The 24,185-nt window shown below is 49.5% G+C and overlaps 1 protein-coding gene across 5 annotated transcripts in view; it reads left to right on the top strand.

Moving 5' to 3' along the window:
- The window catches only part of HDAC4 (histone deacetylase 4), a 296,704-nt gene that overhangs the window by 135,125 nt on the left and 137,394 nt on the right, over positions 1-24,185 (top strand). For all 5 annotated transcript variants that reach the window (XM_081243356.1, XM_081243357.1, XM_081243355.1 and 2 more), the window contains exon 3: positions 3,531-3,602. In XM_081243356.1, coding sequence (XP_081099482.1) covers positions 3,531-3,602 — 72 coding nt within the window. The remainder of the gene's footprint in view (positions 1-3,530; positions 3,603-24,185) is intronic.

The raw sequence follows: 24,185 nt of genomic DNA, 5'->3' as shown, positions 1-24,185 counted from the left end.
GTGACTGGAAGCCCTGGTTGAACGACACAGGTCTGGCTGAGTACCAGAGTACAGAGTACAAGGCCCAGTTCAGGCTTGTGTCTGGTCTGGTTGCGACAGAGCCAGGTTCTGGGGTGCTAAGTACATGATCTCACGGACATTCTCAGCCCTGCAGGGCTGCTTTCCCATGTGTAAAGGCGGGGAATAGGCCAGAAGTGTTGGGAGTTAGGTTCCTTTGGCTCCAAAGGCTACGATTCTAGTTAGAGATAGCCCCTGCCCATCACACTGAATTACATACAGCCAAGTGTTGCTTTTAAGTTGGGCCCCATCGTCTCTAAATGGGCCGTGCTGTTTCTGTGCGAGCGTGATCACGTGTCCACTGCCGTCCCACGTGCCACCATGTGCGTTGTGCTCACTCACGGAGGAGTCACGTGGTGAGGGAGACACGGAGGACCCTCATGCTCCCTACTTCTCTTCTGCATGTGTGCTCCTCCGCCAGCTCCCTGAGCCAAATAAAATGCCACTTGAGGACATGAAGTACCACAGTCCCATCCAGCGAGGTTTCCAAAATTAGACTCTCAAGTGGAGAGAGATTAGGGCGGAAACCCGCTCGCAGGGGTGTTTCACGGGCCCAGAGGAAGCCGTGCTTTGATGCCCTTCTCCTTGATTCCTTGCATTGCTTTCTTGGCTGCTCTTTGCTCCATGGCTACGTGGTCACGTGCTGGTGGGCGCTTACGTCTGGGCTCTAAGCAGCGTTTCCTGGCCCTTGTAGCCCCTGCCCCTTCAAACGCAGTTTCTCTATCCCTGCTCTGTCCTGGGGTTTTGTCCAGCTGCACAGCCTCAGGTTTGTTTTGTGAGCCCTGTGATACGGAATTGGATGTGTAAGGCCCTCGGTGGTATTTGTCACCAGCTCTGGTCCCCGTGACATGGAGCAACAATGCGGCGTCACATCCGTCCCCACGGCTGACTTTTGTGCCTAAAACTGTCGTGTACGTGCTGAGCAGCCCCTGCCGCGCAGGGCCCTGCTACAGGTGTCTGTGGACTTGGTATATCTTCTCTCCATGTTTAGATCTGAATCCTCCAGGGGCTCGAGGGGGCCCTGCACGCCTCCGTGTTCTCAGCCTGGGTCTTCGCCCTGTGATGTCAGGGTCCTCACTGCATGCCCAGGGCCACACACCTGGGCCTGCCAGCCTCGAGCATCCAGACCAGCTAGCGGGAGGCTCCAGGGCCGGGACTGGGAGGCCTGGTGTTACCTTCCCTTCTCTGGGCCTCGTCTCCCGGTGTCCGGTCCCTTCTTGGTTCAGGTTTCTGCCCAGTGCCGTTCTATCTACTGCCTTCTGTGAAAAGACCTCTTCCTTTTTGGCTTCTGTGATCCTCCATTCAGAGTGAGGAACGTGGGGTGTGCTGGGGGCGTCAGGGTGATGGGGTGGGGTCTGCAGAGGAGCAGGGCGAGGGATGGGCACGGGCTGCTGGCGGTGCACCCAGCATCACAGGCTCTCGGTACTTGATGCGTCTTCCGCTTCAGCGTGGCTGAAAGTCGCATGTTATTGGGCATCATCGGGCATGTGGCTTTGGAGCAAGTGGACCTGCAGGGCTTGGGGCAGACGCAAGCAGCTCGATCCAAACTCCAGAGAAGGCCTTCACACAAGCCGGAGTGCAGGCCCAGTGCTACTGCTCCGGCCCCGGAAGCTGGAATTTCCTCATTTGCCAAAAGAGGCAGCTGTGCTGGTTTCTGGGTTTCTAAACTGTGTCTGGTTCTAGAACTTTGGCTCAGGTGGAAGCGAAGGGTGGACACTGAGGAGGTGACGCTTTGGGGGGGACACGCCAGGTGTAGTGGGACCAGAGAGAACGCCCTGGGCTTGCTCAGACGCAGCTGCAGGGCCGGCAGGATGGCTCTCTAGCACCCCGCTCCTGACCCTGCCCTCAGAGAATGGCAGCTGGACTAGGATTTTCAAAAGCGAGTTTTGGTGTTTCTGAAAGTATTTACTGTGGGATTAGGATTTTTAAAAATATGTTTAGACTTTTCTGAATCTTTTAGTTTTGAAAATGAAATTTTCATTTCACTTATTCACGTTCAGAAAAAAAGGCTTGAAAGTGCTTTCTATCACTGTCTTGAGGCCCCTTTCTGAGGGGCAGTGAAGGGGCTCACAGGACATGGCATTAGACCCGCAGGTCAGCATCAGACCATCTCAGGGCGGGTTGTATGCCTGGAGAGAAGCCTTGGTGCAGACGGTCGGCTGAGCGTTCGGTCCTGGTCTGCTTCTGGGCATGAATGTGGCCCCCAGTCCTCGTCCTGCCTCGGGGAGCATGGACTGTCCTAACCCCACATATGCCCAGTGTCTTGTGTGAGAGCCATTTTGCTACCTTCAAGCTGCCAGAATGGGGGAGGGGTGGCTGGCTGTGGAGAGGAGACCCCAGATCCCAGCGTTTGAGTCCCCGCCGTCGGCTCGGGGGTGGCTGGGCACCGCAGGGGAGCAGCTTGTTTTCCCCGAGGGTGTGGGAACGCAGCTCACAGGCCTCCCCGCTTCCTTGGGAGGGTCTGCAGTTCTCAGGAGACGCTTTGGGATCTCCTCGGGGTCATTGTTCTCGTCCTTGGACTTTGAAACTCTCCAAAGATAGACATGGGTCATGGAACACGGCATTCGAAGGCTGCCTGAGATGCTGTCCATTTGGGGCAAAAAGCAAAGTTTTAGTACAGAGGAGTCAGTAGACCTGCTCTTAAGTGTTTTTGTCATGATTTGCAAGTCAGCCCGAGGGGGCCGATGGCTGCTCTGGGAAACCACTGCTTTCTCCGTAGACCACACGTCAGCGTCAGTAATGACGCGCTTGTCCCTGCGGGCGTTCACACCAGTTGTCAGAAGCTAATTTTACACCAAAAGTGTGATTCCCGGAAGTTTTGCAGGAGTTTCTTTCTTGTATGTCTGAGGGAATGTGGTCTAAAGGCAGCCTGTGCCAGGTGGGGGGGGTGTGCGGTTTCAGTGCCATCTTTGCAGTCAGAACACGATCAAAAGGTGGACCTGGAAGAAACGATTCCTTCCATTGTGAGAACCTGGCCCAGTATCTTCCTAAAAGCGTGTTTGTTTGTCTTACTTTCCTGGACTGTCCCACAAGCGGGCAACACCCACAGCTGCTCTCACCGCCGGAGCCTACAGGGGCTGTGTCTCTGTGGCCCCTGGGCCACGGGTCCATATCTGGGAAGAGGATGAGTAACTCTTCTGTCTTCATCTTACTGCTTGTGGTCTCTGCAGAAACGCTGAGTGGTATCAGGTGGCTGCTGAAAAGAAGTAAAACCACAGCAGCTCGGCCAGATACCCTCAGGCCAGGAATTGGTGTTTGCCATTTTCGAGATGGGGAGGGGTTGGGATGTTCTACAAAGGGTCTTTTATTTTCTGACTCCGCAAATAAAAATGACACCAGTCTCCTTTAAAAGTGAGAAGGACACATGCACTTCCATTGTTTGCAAGGAAGTGCTCCTTGCAGACCAGGAGTGTAAAGTATTTTAACTGAGATGTGAGCAGTTTCTGAAGCCAAATGCTTTCTCTGTCCTCCAGATGGACTTTCTGGCCGAGACCAGCCAGTGGAGCTGCTCAACCCTGCCCGCGTGAACCACATGCCCGGCTCGGGTAAGTCTGCACGCCCAGCTCTGCTGTGCACCAGGCACCACCAAAGGGGTGTTTGGGTCTCCGCTGTCCTGGGGGGCTATGGAGAGAAAGGGGTGGGGTCTCAGGTCCACGGAAGTTGGTTGCTCTTTCCTGGGGTAAAAACAGGCCACTGGTTTTGGAAATGTAGTGGGCTTCGCTTAATGCTTCTTAAGTAAGTGGCACAGACATGCAGGGCCTTTCTGTCTTGAACTCTGATGGGGTGTGTTCTTCCCAAAGGTAAGACCTGCTTGTTTTGGGTCTAACTCCAGGCCCTGAGCTGTACGAGAGTCTGGGGGAAGAGCTCTGAGCTTGAGCGGGGGACACTGCAGGGCAGGTCACACTGGGTCCAGGGCCCCAGGCTCCTCGGGGGAAAGTGAGTCAGTGATGTCTCCTAAGCAGCTTTCCATGTATAACTGATGAAAAAGCATCAGCCGTGATTAGAAATCTCTCATTCCATATATAATATTCCTAAATATCATGCCATAGGCAATGTTTTCCAAATCCATACAGCCGTGGGAGCTTTTTCTTTTTCTTTTTGTAAAACACTAACCCTCCATCTACTGTCCTCCAGGATTTCAACTCAGAGCCCGGATGCCGTTCTTCATGGGCTCCTTAGCCTTACTGAGACTAAAACGAGCCTCGTGAAGACCTAGGGTGTATGTAAGGGAACCGTTGTCAGCGTTCCACACACGTTCTTAAGCCAGCGTTTTTAGGGCGGCACTGCTGGCCTCTTGCCTTTGCCGTGTCCTGAGGCCTCCGTCTCTGTGGTTTGTGCCCCGCGGCACCTCCTGAACCCCAGCCTTCTGTCCCCCTCTGCCCTCTCTCTCCGTGGGCAGGACTGGCAGAGACGGGGGGCACATAGATGCCTGCCTCTGCCCCGGCCTCCAGCCGACCCACCCATCGCCTCACCTTCCCTCTTAAAAAGAAGTCAAAGCTTGAGGCAGGGCTGGAAGTGTCACAGAAGAGATTTCTTCCTTTGCATAGAGAGTCTCCGAAGCCTGCCAAGGATCAGTTTTGGCATCTCCCCAGACGCGAAGCTCGGGTTGTTTGTCTGCGGTGCTCCTAGAAGGTGGTGGCGCTCCTGCAGGGGTGCTCACGCCTCTCCGTCACCCTCCACCCATCCGTGGAGCAGGTTACTTGTTAACCGAGGACGCTGGGGGCAGGGCAGGGGAGAGGGCTTGGAAACAGCAGCCGAAGACGAAGATGCTCTCTTTCTCATTTTGACCCCAGCGAGGGAAACAGTGCTGATTTCCCTTTCTCTTGAGTTCATTTTGCCAGTGCCTTGTGTAGCTTGGGCATTTTCAGACAGTTTCCTGGTGCTCGCCCAGTGTGGGATGGAGGAAGAAGCTTTTCAGTAGCTTGATAGACTGTGAAAAGGTGGTTTCCAAGTGAACCAGAAAGTGGGTGGGCTTCAAGTTGGTTTTCTGGCTTGAGAAGCGCACCCTGCTGGTTGAGACTTCGTATGGGCCTCCCAGCTCCACGCACAGACAGACCATGGACTGCATGGACCATGGACGGAGGGGACCTGGAATCCTGGTGACCCACTGACCGTGTGACTCTAGGCAAGCCGCCGAGTCTCTCGGTTTTATTTCCTAGATGGGATAATAATGCCGACTCTGCAGGATTCTTACAGAGATCAAGTCTATGTGTCTGCTTTTTAGTAGTTCCTGGAGAAATGTCATCTCTTCATGTCCTGTGGGCGGGTACTGAACACGGCATGGGACGTGGCCGTGACAGTGCCAGTGTTCAGATGCTAGGACAGCCCCTGGGGTCTGTCACACCCCTTCTTTTCTGTTGGGGGAAGCGCCCCACTTGAGAGATGGCATATCGGGGAGGGGGCCCCGGTGAAATTGGAGCCAGTAACCCTGTACCTCCAGATTCCATCGGTCAGAGTCAGAGGATGAGGCTGTGCTTGCTGGTGTCATCGGGGGTCAGTGTTTTCGGGGTGACTCTACCGGGGGGACACAATGCCCGTGAGCAGCTGGCAGCGGAAGGAGGGGGTGTACGCGGGGCTGCGCGCCCCAAGCCGGATGCGGAGGCTTCGCCGTGAGCTGAGCCTCAGAAGCTGCTGAAGTGAAGTGCGTTCTTAACACTCCATTTTTGGTCATTCCAACCACTGTCACCTACGTTCTACAAAGACATGTGAATCTCAGCATACGTAATAATTTGAAAATTAGTACAACGATTTCTGTAAAGCCACATTTTTATGATACGAGAGTGGAAACATTTTTAGATGTATTTTTATGTCGATCCCAGCTTGCTGTTGCACATTTTCCAACAATTGAGTTTAATCTTAAGTACTCTTTTGACCCTCCGCGGTTGGAAAACAAACTGATACATGCGTATAATTGGCAGGAATCCCTCAGACATTCACCATGGGAGCTCGTTCCTTTGAACGTACAGCTTTTGCTGTGCCTGCAGGAGTGCCCACGCGGCCCTCCCCTCCTGGATCTCTGCTCATTCCTTGTCTGTTCCTGGCCATGAATGGCAGCACGCTCAACCGTCTTTCTGATAATGGTTCTCTTTAAATACGTTAGTCCTTGTGAAGTCTTACTTCAAATAAAAAAACACTATTCATACCTTCTATTTTTGGGCCATTTTGACTTGAGACTTGAGGTAATTCCTACAAGAATATCTCTTACTAGAAAAGTTTGTATTGTAGAAGGAACAGGCTAAAATGCTATTTATTTTGGATTCATTCTGATTCCTCCACCTTCCCCCTTAACTTTTTATATGCAAACAAGGCTTTCCTTCTTTTTGTGTTTCTTTTTTTCTTGTTTTAAAGTTTTTCGCTGTGAAATAGTTTTATATCATAAAAGAGAGAAAACATCACAACCATTTGCCTACCACTTAGTTGCAACATCTCCTTCATTCCTCTTGTTCTGTGTGCGTATCGTATTTCTTCATTTTTTTTGGACTAGATGGAGTGTCACAGTTATGGATGAGGGTACACCATTTCACCCTTCCTGGGAGGTTGTCCTTCTCCTTCCTGGGTGGGGACTTGGGGGCGCAGACAGGGTGGCGGGAGCCGTGGAGGGTTCCCTGGAAGCTCAGAGTTCGGCCGGGAGAGATGGTGGGGCTTGAGGGCAGAGGAAGAGGTGAGAGGTGGCCCTCTAGGAGAGAGATCACACACCTGCCTGTGGCGGGGGACTTGAAAAACTCTTCAGTCCTTCATTTCTGAATCACTTTGACTTTTCTGGGAAGTAACGTACTTTTTCCCTGATTATAAAAGCAAGGCATGTTTAGTATAGGAAAGAGACATTGTAGTGAGTGTGTGGGATGCTGGTTCCAGACCTGGAAGTTGAGCTCCCTCGGAGCTGGATGGTGTAGGTGCTCAGCGCCTGGGTGGAGTGAAGCGGCTGGAGGAGAAGCCTCAGTGCCCGGGAGGAAAGGGGAGGGACGCAGCCCTGAGGGGCAGCAGGAGGCGTGTGGAGGCGCCCACGGTGGTGGCCTGCTGCAGGGCGCCGCGACCTTCCTGCCTGTTGCCCGCCAGAGGCGAGTGGCAGGGCCGCTTCCCCAGGGTCGCCCGGCGTGTCAGTTACGGGGCAGGGACCCATTTCTGCTCTCCAGGGGTGCCGCTGGAGCAAAAGATCCCTTTGGAGAATGCTGGGGACCTCTGGACCAGCGGGGCTTTAAGGATGGGGTGTTGACTAGAGAGGAGCCTCTGCTACGGGCTCCATCGCCCTCATCGTAAACGTGGGTTTCAGTCGGAGTTATCGAGGTTTCCTTTCAAGGCTGTATAACAGGGGTGTACTTTTTAAAAGAAAATTCTGGAAACTTGAAGAAACTACCCCAACTCTAGAGAACTTATCCAAACTAATTTCTAAAAAGTGAGGTTTGGCTCTAGCCTCGGATTCCCAAATCTTACAGAGTATTTGACCACTGCACTGTCAAAGGGGTTATTGAATTGCTTGACCGTCCTCGAATTTTGGAACAGGAGCTATCTGAGGTTAGCTGGTGCCTGAAACTTACCATGCCTCCCAGGCATGTCGTGTTGTTCTTGTCGTTTGGTTTGGTTTGGTGAGAGAAAATGCGAAGCAAGTGCCAGTGTGAGGACACACGTGACCTTGGGGAAAGCTGCAGGAGATGCCCCTTCATTGCACAGGAAGTGGTTCATCACGGTGATCATAAATCCCCCGTCACAAAACCTTGCTTGTCATACTTGTCACCGGATCCTCCTCTGTGTGTTTTTCATGCAAAGCTGGGTTTCTGGGGTTGAGATGTAGCACAGTAAAGGGTCGTGGGCCACCTTTGGGGGCCCCTAAGGCTGCCGCCTGCTCCACACCAGGAGGGAGGAGCGGACCTTGGTCTCCTCGTTCTGGGGCCAGGCCCGACTCTGCACATTGCTCTTCCCTGCAGGCCAGGGGCCCATCGCTGGGTGACAGCTCCCCGCTGGCCCGCAGGCCGGCTGCCCTCTGGCTGCAGCAGAGAGCGGGCAGGCGCGCAGTGGGGCACAGAGCACGTGCACGAGCCAGAGAGGTTGCCTGCCTTGCTTTTCCTATGAGCTTGTTTTAATTTGTGGAGGAAAATGAAAATATAGAGCACAAAGACATAAAGTAAAATCCAACAGTTTGAAAAATCAGAAAAAGATTCCGATAGTTTGTTTGCTTAGTTTAAACAAAGGTTGAGAATTTTTCCACTTCCCTCCTTCAAGTTCACGTGCGGGCCTGGTGAGTAGTAGTGACGTAAAGGCCAGGTTTAGGCGTCTGTAGCCCACGTGACTTCAGAACCTGGGCGTCATCATGGCCCTGGCCGTGGAGGCCCTGCCTTGCTGCGTGCATCTATGAGCTGTTGGGAAACGCCTCAGGGTCGCCTGGGGGAACAGGTAGACTTACAGCCAAGAGTGGTTCTGGACCAGGGGGCGCCGTCCTGCACTGTCCTCCTGTGTCACCGCCTTGTCCACCAGGTGTCATGCCCAGGGATCCACCCCCAGGTTCCCCGTCACCACGCAGAATTCCCAAGGCTGCCCTTCCCCAGCCCCCCTTCCCCAGCCCTTCCTGGTCTCCCAGGCTGTCCTCCTGGGAGTCTTCAGAGCCTCCCCGTTTTCTCTCTGGCCACTTGCATCACTCCCAGCCCCTGCACCTGTCCCCTCTCCCACCAGATCGGTGAGCACCCGTGGGCAGTGCCTCTGGGAACACCGCCGTGCCAGGCAGGGGCAGCATCGCATGTGGTACAAACGCAGGATGTCTTTTCGTCCCATTCCTTCTCCTCCTCACCCCGTTACCGAGAGCTCCACTCCCGCCCTCCCACTTTGGGCTCCGTGTTAGAAGAAGTGAGGGCAGGGTCAGGGCTGGGCCCAGCAGAGCTACTGCAAGGCCTGGGGGCCGGGCAGCAGGATCTGCCGGCCTTCCATTGGCCGTGTGGCCTTCAGCTGGTGGCACTTCCTCGGAGCCTGGGCTGCCTGTCTGGCGTCATGTGGCTGCTCGGCCTGGCAGAGGCATCGGGTGCCCGGGAAGCAGGTGGGCATCTGGCACATGGGAGGCCCCGCGATGCTCTCTGTCCCTCTTCTGTTGCACTGCGCTCCGCCTCCCTGGTACCCTGTGGTCTGCCCGCCCACCGCCCCAGCTCTGCTGATCCCTGCAGCATGACTGCCACCCGCAACCAGCCCAGAGGTCTTTGTGATGGCCCCTAGGACTGCTGTTTAAGACGAAGCAAAACCAGCCGGTGTAGAGACGCTTAACAACAAAAATGCTTGGAGTTATGCTGAGAATGAGGACTCACATCTGCCAAGGCTTTTCTTTGAATGTTGTATATTATCAAGTTAGAAGCCTGCCTGCTTTTTTGCTACATCGAGCTCCCGGACCTACTTAATGTTTAATGCTGACGTATCCATCTTTAATGCTGAGCCTGGCACGTGGGTCTGGCCCACGGAGAGAGGACTCCCGTCGCCGCGGATGAGCTGGCAGTCCCCGCCTCTCTGCCGACAGCTGTGCAGGTGCACGTGTGGGTTTGATTTGTGGCCACGAGAACCTCAGCAGTTCAACCAGAGTGGCAGCGCCGGCCCTCGGGACCCAGGGCTGAGGAAGTGCTCCCAGGAACCACCCTTCTGCCTGGGGACTGAGCTCCAGAGAGGAGAGGGACAGAGGCTGTAGCTTCGGAGCTCAGGCCTCGGCGCCGGCCCACTCCCCGTCAGAGGCCTCTGCCCTCTCGAGTCTGACAAATTCACTTGGCAGTGGAATTTACCAACTAGGAAATTGATTATCCCCCCGGTAGTTCTTAACGGGACAAAGTTTTGGATCCTGTGCCTCTGGATGGTGTTTCCAGAGGAGAGCAAGCCAAGCCCTCCTCACGTTTCTGCTTCATGTGCCGTAAATCCAGCCCCCGTCCCTCATTCATCCCGCTGTCACTCACTGCCTTTGGCCTTAACAGTCGGTCGCAAGGGCCCCGAGGCTGGGAGCTGTGTGGGTTCCTGCAGCTGCAAGCCCGTCGGGGCACAGAGCTGCACCTGTTACATGGTCTGCATTGTCTGGGCTTCTATGGAGATAGCAGCTCCGAATGTGCCAGGAGCCGGAGGGACCGGCTGGGCTCTGTCTCTGTCGCTTTTCTCTTTTCTTCTTCTTCCTTGTGTTTCCCTGTTATGTTCACTCAAATCTCACCAAACCAGGGGGTGCGATTATGGGTTTGGAAACAGCTTTCCCTCCGGACGCCGGGGCCCGGTTCCCTTGCCTGCCCGAGGCCTGCCTTCCACCCTGAGGGCCGTCTGGGCAGTGGGGCCGCCCTTCTTCCTGAGCAGCGGGTTGCTACCCAGGTGCCGCTGTCTGTCCGCCTGGGCGCTGCCTTCCATGCTGACGGTTTTCCTGGCCTGTCCACTCATGTTTAGACAGAGCACCCAGAGGCTGGGGACCCTCGGGGATTCGGGGGTGCTGGCAGCCGGGGCTGCGTGCCCTGCTCTGGCACGTCTTCCATGGGGCTGGTCAGCCTGCTCACCCCGCTGGGAGGCGTGACCCAGGCCGCCCGCAGCCGGCGAGCAGCGTTGTCACTGCAGCACCCTCGCCCTTCCCGGAAGATGAGTCTCCTGCTTTGTGGGGTGCGCAGGGGTCTGGGGACCTCTGTGCTCCCCGAACGGGTCCCTCTCCTGCGTCGGGGGTCCTGGTGCTGCCGCTCCTGAGCCTCAGGATGCTTTGATTCGGTTTCTTATAGCTGGTGAGGCAGGTGCCCCTTATTCACCCATGTCTTTTCTTGTAGAACTTTGTTCTCTCTCATTTGCCTTTTGTCTGCAGTTGTGCTGGTGATTTATTTAGTGGTCTCTGGAGGAGTGGGGATAAATGATGGTGTTTGGTCTGCCATCTTCCACCAGAAATGCCCCGCCGGTGCCTCTCAGGTGCCCCGTAGCGGGCCGGCTGGCCGAGCCCACCCCTGGCACCCGACCAAGGCCCGCTCTGCCCCGCACGGCGGTGGCCTCGTTCCCCAGCTGTGTTCTTTCTGTATCCTCAGCACTTGAGGGAGGAAAATAAAGGCCTTCCCAACCAGGGTGGAAATTAGATTGTTTGGGTTATTCATGTTTATCACCAGCTGTCGCACCCCATTAAGTTTGTTTTGTGATTGTTGCCATAGACGCGGAGAGTTAGAAGGAGCTTGCTGTGGGGTCTGAAGGAGGGAACAGGAACCATGAGAAGCAAACATTTACCAGTTACGGCGTAGCGGGCCCTCGGAGGCTGGCTGGGAAGTGTCTCACGTGCTCAGGTGCGCCTGAAGCTGGCCACACGTCCGCATGAGCCCAGTGAGATGAGGTCGACAACTCCCCGTTTCTCCATCTTATAGGAATAAATGTGGTAGCGGCAGTGGTGACCCTAAGATCTGTGTTGATACAGAAAATAGAGCATTAAACCTTAATGTCCTCATGGTGTATTTGAAAGTGCTTTTTAGGTGGAAGATACAGTAGTTTTCCAACTCAGAATTTTACTCTGTTTGTGCACTGGAAGCATCACTGATGCCAGGAAGGTCTGGATGCATGAGTGCATCATTTGCGGGCAAAGCACTTTTTATCTTTTCGTCTCTTTATTACCATGTTTTGTGTTCTGTACTTCAGGGCTACGCGGTGTGAATGAGATATATCCAGAGTCTGGGAACCCCTTAAATGTGTCTAAAAGTGCTTAACTGTGTCTCCGCAGGGTCAGGAAGACAACTCTTGTTAACTCTTGTCCATGGCTGTTATTGTTGCTGGGAAAGTGGTCACACTTAACATGCTGTATCATTCAGCCCTGCCAACAGCCTGCCCCCTAGGAGGGTAAAGTGTGGTCGTTTAAGGAGAAACCTCACAGCAACTCGTACCGTCCAACAGCCGTTAGACCCAAGCCCTGGCCCTCTGTGTCCTTGGCAGGCTGGCTCCCAAGCGCCACTGTGGGGCTGGGGTCTGACCAGGTGTCCTTGGGCAGTGGTGCCTGGTCGGAACAGACGGGGAGAAGCAGAGGGAGTCTTGCTGGTTGAGTCAGGAGCCCGAGGGGAGGGGGCCGGTGCTCCTTTCGGTCCCACCGGTGCCCACTGAGCACACTATGTACGGTCAGCCTGGGAATCCCGCTGAGGGGTGGGGAGGCTGCGGTGTCCAGCTGCTGGCCGTGTCCGTCTTTCCCTGAGCGAGCCTGCCCTCCACCCCCCGCCTGTGTTTCTAGTGGGACAGGGTACATGCAGACCTGGTGTCGTCAGAGCCGGGGACACTCTATCAGTCTGGTCCAGCTTTGTCTGTTTCAGTCATCTTTCAAAGAACCAATTTCTGCCTCTGGTGATACTCGTGTACATTTATTTTCTCCTCCTTTCATTCCTGTTCTTATTTCCATTCTGCTTTTTTTGGTGGAGGGGTTTATGTGGATATTCTTGTACTAAATTCTTACGTTGAACATTTAGCACATTAATTTTTAGCCTTTCCTCCTCTTGCTGTAAGCATTTAATGTTCTATAGTTCTCTCTGGAGACAAATGGAAATGCTTTGGTGACTTCTATTTGTAGTATTCAAGTTCTAGTTTATAGTAGTTAATTTGTAGCCTCTTGAAAATTTGTTTGATGGTTCTTTTTTCTTTGAAAAAACGAGATATTCAGAAGTGTTTTTCATCTGGAAGTACAGACTTTTTCAAGTAATCTTTTTGTTATTGGTTTCTAATATACTGTATTATGGTTAGAGATTACTAAGCCTTTGAATTTTTTGAGACTTGCTTTATGGCCCGTGTTGATGACTCTTCAATATGTGCTTTAGAAGAGTTGTATTCTCTAGTTGTCAGATGCAGGGTTCTAACTATGCTCATTAAATCCAACTTGGTGGCAGTAGGTGATGTGGAACGCTAGACGATGCTAGAAGGTGATCCAGGCTGTGGGGAAGAAGAAGCAATTGAGGACAGCTGAGCTCTTGTGGAGATGGGTTTCTGCAGTTTTAAATGAAGTGTCCGGGGAAGGCCTCCCTGTCAAGGCAGGCGTTGGGCTCACCCACTCACTCACCCACTGACTCTTCCGTAGGGATCAGCCCTTCTAGGTGCCCATCGCCTCCCTTGGCACTTGGGATACATGTGTTTATGAATAAAGCAAAGATCCCTGTGTTTGTGGAGCTCAGATCAGAGTGGAGGGAGCACAAGACGACCAGTGAAGACAGTGCGTTGGTGTGGACACAGTGGGCGGGCTGCAACTGCTCCGAGTCTAGAGCTGTTCAGAAGTAAGCGGGATTCACTGAGGTGGCAGGTGAGCTGGGAGGGATGCAGAGGAGTGGACAGTAACTCCAGTGGACAGAGCAGGGCCCCTGGCCTTCCCCAATCAATAGAAATTGACTGGAGGCCAGACGAAAAATTCAGGCCAGGCTTTACTGGGGCCCCTGCTGCAGCAGGTGGGGAGAGAAAACAAGTACGTTTCCCTTGCTTGCTCCCTGCAGGGAGGGGCGTGAGCTGGTTCCTTATATGGGGTCGGGTGGGAGGCGTGGCTTAGGTGGTCCGCCCACCCCTTTGGTGGTGGTGTGTGCAGGGCGCCTGCCCAGTACCTGGCTTTTGCTCCTGGCTGTTCAGAAGTGACGGTTGGGTTTTTTGGCCTTTTGTATCTTTTTGTCCGTCATTTGCCCCAAGTGCACAGGCATGCCGTTATTTTTAGTCCCATATAGTTTCTTTGTATTTTGTGGCTCAAGGAGACGTGTGTCCAGGTGCCAGCACTGCAGCAAAGGGTCCCAGGTCCCACAGGGTTTCGTCTTTGAGCGTCTGGATGGCGGAGTTGCTGTAAATTGAGGTGGGGAACACGAAGCTGCCCGTGGGTGAAGGTGAGGGCTGGTGTGGGACATGGGCGTGTTGAAAAGGGACTCTGAGCCCTAGCGCGGGAGGGGACTGGGGCTGGGGCTGAGCCTCTTTGAGAATCTTGAGTCGTTGGCGTTGAGACAGTGTGGAAATGAAGTCTCCCGAGGGCGTGGATCTCCCTGCACTCTCTATGCCCTGGGCGTTGTTTATAATGTTGCCCTACGGGCCACGATCTCTTAGAGGTACCAGTGCATTTGTCCCCACGTCACGCTTGCTGGGTGGAGTTCTCCCAACCTGGAGCTCCTGCTGCGGGGAGAGGTGAGTGAGGGTCCACGTTGTGGGACAGGCCACCCCCGCCTTCCGTAGCAGAGCTTGGGTCCCCGCAGTGGCTCGCTGGTGCTGGCGGTAGTCATGGCGGTAGCGATGGTAACGGGGAGCTTGCCTGGCGCTGCTGGCCCTCCATCCGTGACCGGCGGTAGTAGCTGCAGAGGCTAAGTCACTTTCCCAGCCTCCCTGCACGTACATTAAGGGCCTGACTTTTTGACGAGCATCCCGGGTATTCCTTCTACACACTGCAGTCTGAACCTGACCTCCTTCCTGCCCCCCAGGATCCACAGAGCCCTGAAAGGCTGCTGCATTCCTCGTTGGGCACATTGGTTCCCAGAGAGCCCCGGGGGGATGCTCACCTTCCGAAACGCGGCCCAGCTCAGGCCGCCCTCTGCTGCCCTCTCTCCTCCTTCTACCAAGTGGAAGAAACACCTTCTATTTTTAAATATTTCAGCTGTTACTATTAAGTAATATTGGTTCCTACTGCAACCCAGCTGTTAGGTGAACTACATAACCAAATGTTTGGAGGTTGCTAAGAAGGAAATTCTGAAATGCTTTCTTCTTTGTATTATGTAAACTTGACCTTACGAAACTGAAATGGCAAGGACGATTGCGAAGGAGATCTGTGGCCTTCCTAGACCACTGGAACTATTTTTAATTTTCAGATAATGTGTTTTTAGCCATGGGGTTTAGGGTAAGCAAAATGGCTTTCAGAGAGTAACTTGTGAGTTATGCTGGGGCGAGCACAGCCCAGGCCCAAGGTGTGGGCAGGTTGTGGAGGTGTGCAGGGGCTGCAGCGGTATGACCGGATTGAATCCAGGTGTGTAGTTACTGCCTGAGCGACCTGGGCAAGGTGCTGAGAACTCTCCAGCCTGGGTCCCCCATCTGTGTATCCTGTCACCACTGGGGCCCCAGCGTGGGGTCATGGGGGCCAAAGGAGATAATACCAGGGGGTGCACTTTTAATAGGTGCTCAATGGCAATGATGAGACATTGGGTATTCTGCTATTGTTTCTATTTTATTGCCTTTGCGTTGTAATTGTGTAATCTTAGAGTTCTCAGTAACACCCGTTTATGAAATTACACAGCAGAGTCTCAGATGGATTGCTCCGTCCAGCGCTTTTTCCAGGGGTCACGTTTGTCTTTGGTGGCTGCCTTTGTACGTTAGAACTTATAGCGCGTCTCCCCGTTTTTTGCACCGGGCAGGCCTGCTTCTATTTACAGTTTCCCGGAAGCACATTTGTGCGCTTCTCGAAAGCCAAGTTCCCAACTGCACGCCAGGTTTTTATTTACAGCTCTTGCTCAATTGGAGCTTGCAAATATTTCCCAAAGACAGTTTCTCTTCTTGGGGGATACAGAACAGATTAGAAACAGTCCAAGGATTTTCCAAAGAGCTTTAAGGAGAAGTTCTGAAATAGGGAGTGGGGGGGGGGAATCTAACACTTGGCTTCATCTGAAATCACAGAGCACAGGAGTGCAGATGGCCTGCCCCGTTGTGCGTACCAGATTCTGTGAAAAGAACATCACGGGCTTCAGGAAAGCCAGGAAAATTGCAGCGACATGATGGATGTGTTCCTGAACCAGAATTACGGGTCCTCTTAGAACCACCCGGGAGAGGAGGGGTCGTTGGGGCCCTGGAGGGCTGCACGTGTAGAGCCACGTTTACAGCTAAGTCACTTTATTTTCTGTAGACTCAGGTTTGGAACGCTTTCTGCATTGTTGATACAGTGTCTTTATTACTCTGGAGAAAGAGCCATTTAAGGGACCTGTTAAGAAAAGTTCTGTCTTTTCCAAGCTCATAACAACTTCAGTAGTTGCAGCTTGTCATTTAATAGGACCTTTGGAAAAACACGCGCCAGAAGAGAATCAAACCAAGTTGGTGGGCAGTATAGAGGCGGCTCTCCACCAGTGAAGTTTGGCTGAAAATAAGATTTTTGAGTTTATCGTACATTTCAAGCAGTCCTAACAGTGTACGGAAGTGGCTGTTGTTCAGTTCGAAGTATTCCCGTGTCCTGCTCTCAGCTCACACTGAAATGCAGCTGGAAGTGAGCCTGCTTGAAGGATGCTTGGGACCCGCTCAGTGCTAGCTTTGCAACGTCCTGTGAATCTATACTTACTTTTTCACTTCGTAATGTTAATGAGAAAAATCTGTTTTTTTAAAAAAAACGACTCATTCTTTGCCATCTTTTATCAGTTGAAAGTTGAGATATTTTATTCCATGTAGTTACCCCAAAAAATGGATGTTAATAGATGAAACAAAACATTGGTTACTTGTTAAAGCTGTATACGAGGGAGTTCGTGATAGCCCTCTCTGATTTTGTGTGTCTTTGAAGATTTTCATAACGAAAGGGTTGTTTTCGTTTTGTTTGTGAAGCTTCCTTCAACTGTCATCCCCGTGTTTTTGCCCCAGAGAAGCACAGGCAAACTTTGTCCATGGTGGGGTTTAGCAATTCCATGGATTTCCTGTTTCCTGACTCAGTAATTCCTTTAATTTTTTAAATCTTTATTATCTTCTTCCTCTTTTTTCTTGAACAACATATAGCTTAATTTTTGAGTTCTTTTTCTAACTTTTTGAGTCCAATACTTAATTTATTTGTTTCAGTTCCTTTTTTAAAAAATTACTTAAGTGCACAAGACTATGAATTAATTCTCTAAGCTCACTGTAAGCAGTTTCTGAAATTTTCAATAGGTGATGTGCTCATTATCTTTTGAAAGTTTCTTTACTTTCATTTTGGATTTGGAGTATTCAGGAGAAAGGTGTTCTGTTTTCCTATAGTTGGACTTTTGTTTTTCTTCTGGTTTTATTCATTTCTGATTCTGTTGCAGTGTGCTCAGGGATTGTGGCCTGTATGTTGGGTATTTGTGTATGTATTTGGAAACTTTCTGTGTTTATGTGGCATTGATTTTCGTAAATGTTTTGTGGGGGGTCTGAAAAAGAAAGCATAAATCCTTTCATTGTGCAGCATTTGAAGTGTAGCTTAGCTGAAGTGTTCATCGTATTTTTCAAATCCTTGGCATGACACTGTTGTCAAGTGTACCACAGCAAGTTCAAATCAATGGCTAATTCTGTGTTTCTGTCCCTTTCTTCTTATTTTTCTGCATTCTCTATGTTGTCTTTTATTAGAAAGCACACATCTCCAGGACACTCTTATCTAAGGTAAATTGCGTACCTTATACATGTGAAATGGACCTTATCTTGTGTAGCATTTGCTTTAGATTTAATCTTTGTGATACTGATATTTTGACCTCAGATTTCTTTCAGTTACTGTTTGCCCGTTGTGTTCTGGATGCTTTTTATATAGACAGTAATTGTTCAGTTTTGTTTTTTACCTCATCTGATCACCTTTGTGTTAATAGATCCCATTTAAATTTGGTGGCACAACAGATATATTTAGTTCTAAGATTTTCATCCAGTTTTTATGTTCTATTTTCTGTATTCAGTGCTTCTGGTTTTGGGCTTCTTGTTTGTGGGCTTTCTGGCCTTTTCTTTGGTTTAGTGTCAGTAGTTGTGTTGTCCTTTTGGTCATTTGGGAGGCTGTATCCTCTTTCCACATCTTACTACGGGACCGTTTATAAGCCCATATATTTAGCTATATGGCTGTTTCTTGATATGGCAGCGTTTGGCAGCGTTTGTGAATCCCTCATGAGAGATCAGATAATTAGTAAACTGCAGTATCTCTGGCCTCTTTTCTCTTGCTCGCTTTCTGATTTTGTTAGTTACAGTGTTATTTTTAGTTCAGGTGATTCTCTTTATAACATATAATCATATGCTTACTACCTATCATTTACTGATTTATTAACCTTAAAATGGTATTGGTTGACCACTAAGAAGGGTGAGAAAATGAATACATTAAGTTTCTTCTCCCACATCTTGGTTTGTTTTATGACTTTCCTTTTAAAATGTAAGGAATTTTAAGTTAAACCTAAGGTTTCTAACAATCGGGTCTAAAGAGCCCATCACTTTGGTCCTCACTGAGGGGAGGGCAGGACCCCTTGCTCTTCGGAGCGATGCTGTCGGCTGCTGGGAACCCTCCACCTGCCAGTACTGGGCTGGTCTCAGCCTCCAGGGCCACACAGGTGTGTTCCCGTCCCCGCTCTGAAGCCAGTGACCTTGGCTGAGGATGTGCCTGGTCTCTGCCACGGCCTCGGGGTTGTCTGGTGGTTGCCCCCAAGTCCTCAAGGTGGCCAAGGGGTTCCATTTTTATGAGGAGCGCTTTCAATGAACCCCTCACGGGGATGACATGCCAGAGCTAGGGGAAAATGGCTTGAAATGGAACACGTGTTTAAACAAGTCTTTTGCTGCTTACTTCTCTTCTGCCAAGCCAGGGATGGTGACATTTAGAAATTGCTGAGGATATAGGTGCCCGGACAGACCTTGCTTCACGTGCAGGCTCTGCCCCTGCTTAGGAGACCCATCAAATTTAAGAACCAGACTAAGAGAGCCTTCACCTTCAGAAGGCTTGATTATCGGTGGGCGGGGGGCGCAGCACGTGTGGGCGTCAGAGCACCTCGACCAGGGCAGCCTGGCACTGCCCTGTCCAGGCGCCCGCGACGCGTAGGTGTAAGTGCTCAGCAAATGCCATGTCATCAGTACTGTTTATTTTCAGGGCAATGTGAGTAAAGTCTAATCACTTAGAGCCAACGTGTTTTGGAAACTTTTCCCTTTTTTCTTTTCTCCTCTAGGAAAGTAAATGAGAACATTCCATTTTTGTTCTTGAACGGAATTTTCAATATAAATATTACATATATATGTATATGTGTGTGTGTATACATATATATATATATAAACATATATGTGTATTTCTATATTCAGTGATGTGGGAAGTGTTCACACGACCGCTAAGGTAAAACTGTGCGTAATGTGGTCCTAACTGAAATGCATAAACTATACAGAATATAAGCAGAAGTATATGTAAATACTTAAGAGTTTATATATTTGACCGTTTGAACAATTAGGATTATATATTTAAAATAAATTTGGGGATCCCGGGTAAGATGGCGGAAGAATAAGACGCGGAGATCACCTTCCTCCCCACGGATACACCAGAAATACAGCTACACGTGGAACAACTCCTACAGAACACCTACTGAACGCTGGCAGAAGACCCCAGACCTCCCAAAAGGCAAGAAACTCCCCACATACCTGGGTAGGGCAAAGCGGAGAGATTCCCGCACAGAGGATCGGTGCCGAGCGGCACTCACCAGCCCGAGAGGCTTGTCTGCTCGCCCACCAGGGCGGGCGGCGCTGGAAGCTGAGGCTCGGGCTTCGGTCAGAGCGCAGGGAGAGGACTGGGGCTGGCGGCGAGAACTCAGCCTGAAGGGGGCTAATGTGCCACAGCTAGCCGGCAGGGAGTCCGGGAAAACTCTGGAGCTGCCGAAGAGGCAAGAGACTTTTTCTTCCCTCTTGGTTTCCTGGTGCGCGAGGAGAGGGGATTAAGAGCGCTGCTTAAAGGGGCTCCACAGACGAGCGTGAGTCACGACTGAAAGCGCGGAGCCCAGTGACGGGCGTGGGACGCTGGGGCTGCTGCTGCCGCCGCCAAGAAGCCTGTGTGCGAGCGCAGGTCACTGTCCACACCGCCCTTCCGGGAGCCTGTGCAGCCCGCCACTGCCGGGGGCCCGGGATCCAGGGGCGGCTTCCCTGGGAGAACGCACGGCGCGCCTCGGGCTGGTGCAACGTCACGCCGACCTCTGCCGCTGCAGGCTCGCCCCGCACTCCGTGCCCCTCCCTCCCGCCCGGCCTGAGTGAGCCAGAGTCCCCGAAGAGGCTGCTCTTTTAACCCTGTCCTGTCTGAGCAAAGAACAGACGCCCTCCGGCGACCTACACGCAGAGGCGGGGCCAAATCCAAAGCTGAGACCCAGGAGCTGTGAGAACAAAGAAGAGAAAGGGAAACCTCTCCCAGCAGCCTCAGAAGCAGCGGATTAAAGCTCCACAATCAACTTGATGTACCCTGCATCTGTGGAATACATGAATAGACAACAAATCATCCCAAGTTGAGGAGCCCGGAGTCAGTGCTGTGCCTCTGAGGTGGGAGAGCCAACTTCAGGACACTGGTCCACAAGAGACCTCCCAGCTCCACATAATATCAAACGGCGAAAATCTTCCAGAGATCTCCATCTCAACACCAGCACCCAGCTTCACTCAACGACCAGCAAGCTACAGTGCTGGACACCCTATGCCAAACAACTAGCAAGACAGGAACACAACGCCACCCATTAGCAGAGAGGTGGCCTAAAATCATAAAAAGTCCGCAGACACCCCAAAACACACCACCAGACGTGGACCTGCCCACCAGAAAGACAAGATCCAGCCTCATCCACCAGAACACAGGCACTAGTCCCCTCCACCAGGAAGCCTACACAACCCACTGAACCAACCTTAGCCACTGGGGACAGACACCAAAAACAACGGGAACTACGAACCTGCAGCCTGCAAAAAGGAGACCCCAAACACAGTAACATAAGCAAAATGAGAAGACAGAAAAACACACAGCAGGAGAAGGAGCAAGATAAAAACCCACCAGACGTAACAAATGAAGAGGTACTAGGCAGTCTACCTGAAAAAGAATTCAGAATAATGATGGTAAAGATGATCCAAGATTCTATTTCCCAGATCCAAAATCTTGGAAATAGAATAGACAAAATGCAAGAAACAGTTAACAAGGATCTAGAAGAACTAAAGATGAATCAAGCATCGATTAAAAACACCATACATGAAATAAAAAATACTCTAGATGGGATCAATAGCAGAATAACTGAGGCAGAAGAACGGATAAGTGAGGTGGAAGATAAAATAGTGGAAATAACTGCTGCAGAGCAAAATAAAGAAAAAAGAATGAAAAGAACAGAAGACAGTCTCAGAGACCTCTGGGACAACATTAAACGCACCAACATTCGAATTATAGGGGTTCCAGAAGAAGAAGAGAAAAAGAAAGGGACTGAGAAAATATTTGAAGAGATTATAGTTGAAAACTTCCCTAATATGGGAAAGGAAATAGTTAATCAAGTCCAAGAGGCACAGAGAGTCCCATACAGAATAAATCCAAGGAGAAATACGCCAAGACACATATTAATCAAACTGTCAAAAATTAAACACAAAGAAGTCCTATTAAAAGCAGCAAGGCAAAAACAACAAATAACACACAAGGGAATCCCCATCAGGATAACAGCTGATCTCTCAGCAGAAACTCTACAAGCCAGAAGGGAGTGGCAGGGCATAATTAAAGTGATGAAGGAGAAAAACCTGCAACCAAGATTACTCTACCCAGCACGGATCTCATTCAGATTTGATGGAGAAATTAAAACGTTTACAGACAAGCAAAAGCTGAGAGAGTTCAGCACCACCAAACCAGCTTTACAACAAATGCTAAAGGAACTTCTCTAGGCAAGAAACACAACAGAAGGAAAAGACCTACAATAACGAACCCAAAACAATTAAGAAAATGGGAATAGGAACATACATATCAATAATTACCTTAAATGTAAATGGACTAAATGCTCCCACCAAAAGACAAAGATTGGCTGAATGGATACAAAAACAAGACCCATATATATGCTGTCTACAAGAGACCCACTTCAGACCTAGAGACACATACAGACTGAAAGTAAGGGGATGGAAAAAGATATTCCATGCAAATGGAAACCAAAAGAAAGCTGGAGTAGCAATTCTCATATCAGACAAAATAGACTTGAAAATAAAGACTACTAGAAGAGACAAAGAAGGACACTACATAATGATCAAGGGATCAATCCAAGAAGAAGATATAACAATTGTAAATATTTATGCACCCAACATAGGAGCACCTCAATACATAAGGCAAATACTAACAGCCATAAAAGGAGAAATCGACAGTAACACAATCATAGTAGGGGACTTTAACACCCCACTTTCACCAATGGACAGATCATCCAAAATGAAAATAAATAAGGAAACACAAGCTTTAAATGATACATTAAACAAGATGGACTTAATTGATATTTATAGGACATTCCATCCAAAAACAACAGAATACACATTTTTCTCAAGTGCTCATGGAACATTCTCCAGGATAGATCATATCTTGGGTCACAAATCAAGCCTTGGTAAATTTAAGAAAATTGAAATTGTATCAAGTATCTTTTCCGACCACAGTGCTATGAGACTAGACATCAATTACAGGAAAAGAGCTGTAAAAAATACAAACACATGGAGGCTAAACAATACACTACTTAATAACAAAGTGATCACTGAAGAAATCAAAGAGGAAATTAAAAAATACCTAGAAACAAATGACAATGGAGACACGACGACCCAAAACCTATGGGATGCAGCAAAAGCAGTTCTAAGAGGGAGGTTTATAGCAATACAATCCCACCTTAAGAAACAGGAAACATCTCGAATAAACAACCTAACCTTGCACCTAAAGCAATTAGAGAAAGAAGAACAAAAACACCCCAAAGTTAACAGGAGGAAAGAAATCATAAAAATCAGATCAGAAATAAATGAAAAAGAAATGAAGGAAACGATAGCAAAGATCAATAAAACTAAAAGCTGGTTCTTTGAGAAGATAAACAAAATTGATAAACCATTAGCCAGACTCATCAAGAAAAGAAGGGAGAAGACTCAAATCAATAGAATTAGAAATGAAAAAGGAGAAGTAACAACTGACACTGCAGAAATACAAAAGATCATGAGAGATTACTACAAGCAACTCTATGCCCATAAAATGGACAACCTGGAAGAGATGGACAAATTCTTAGAAATGCGCAACATGCCAAGACTGACTCAGGAAGAAATAGAAAATATGAATAGACCTATCACACGCACTGAAATTGAAACTGTGATTAAAAATCTTCCATCAAACAAAAGCCCAGGACCAGATGGCTTCACAGGCGAATTCTATCAAACATTTAGAGAAGAGCTAACACCCATCCTTCTCAAACTCTTCCAAACAATATCAGAGGAAGGAACACTCCCAAACTCATTCTACGAGGCCACCATCACCTTGATACCAAAACCAGGCAAGGATGTCACAAAGAAAGAAAACTACAGGCCAATATCACTGATGAACATAGATGCAAAAATCCTCAACAAAATACTAGCAAACAGAATCCAACAGCACATTAAAAGGATCATACACCATGATCAAGTGGGGTTTATTCCAGGAATGCAAGGATTCTTCAATATACGCAAATCAATCAATGTGATACACCATATTAACAAGTTGAAGGAGAAAAACCATATGATCATCTCAATAGATGCAGAGAAAGCTTTCGACAAAATTCAACACCCATTTATGATAAAAACCCTGCAGAAAGTAGGCATAGAGGGAACTTTCCTCAACATAATAAAGGCCATATATGACAAACCCACAGCCAACATTGTCCTCAATGGTGAAAAACTGAAACCATTTCCACTAAGATCAGGAACAAGACAAGGCTGCCCACTCTCACCACTCTTATTCAACCTAGTTTTGGAAGTTTTAGCCACAGCAATCAGAGAAGAAAAGGAAATAAAAGGAATCCAAATTGGAAAAGAAGAAGTAAAGCTGTCACTGTTTGCAGATGACATGATACTATACATAGAGAATCCTAAAGATGCTACCGAAAAACTACTAGGGCTAATCAATGAATTGGGTAAAGTAGCAGGATACAAAATTAATGTACAGAAATCTCTGGCATTCCTGTACACTAATGATGAAAAATCTGAAAATGAAATCAAGAAAACACTCCCATTTACCATTGCAACAAAAAGAATAAAATATCTAGGAATAAACCTACCTAAGGAGACCAAAGACCTGTATGCAGAAAATTATAAGACACTGATGAAAGAAATTAAAGATGATACAAATAGATGGAGAGATATACCATGCTCCTGGATTGGAAGAATCAATATTGTGAAAATGACTCTACTACCCAAAGCAATCTACAGATTCAATGCAATCCCTATCAAACTACCACTGGCATTTTTCACAGAACTAGAACAAAAAATTTCAAAATTTGTTTGGAAGAACAAAAGACCCCGAATAGCCAAAGCAATCTTGAGAACGAAAAACGGAGCTGGAG

This window comes from Mesoplodon bidens (assembly GCF_964165515.1).
Source record: "Mesoplodon bidens genome assembly, chromosome: 8".
Taxonomy (NCBI): Eukaryota; Metazoa; Chordata; class Mammalia; order Artiodactyla; family Ziphiidae; genus Mesoplodon; species Mesoplodon bidens.
Note: the sequence above shows the minus strand (reverse complement) of the source record. Positions and strands in the feature narration are given on the sequence as shown.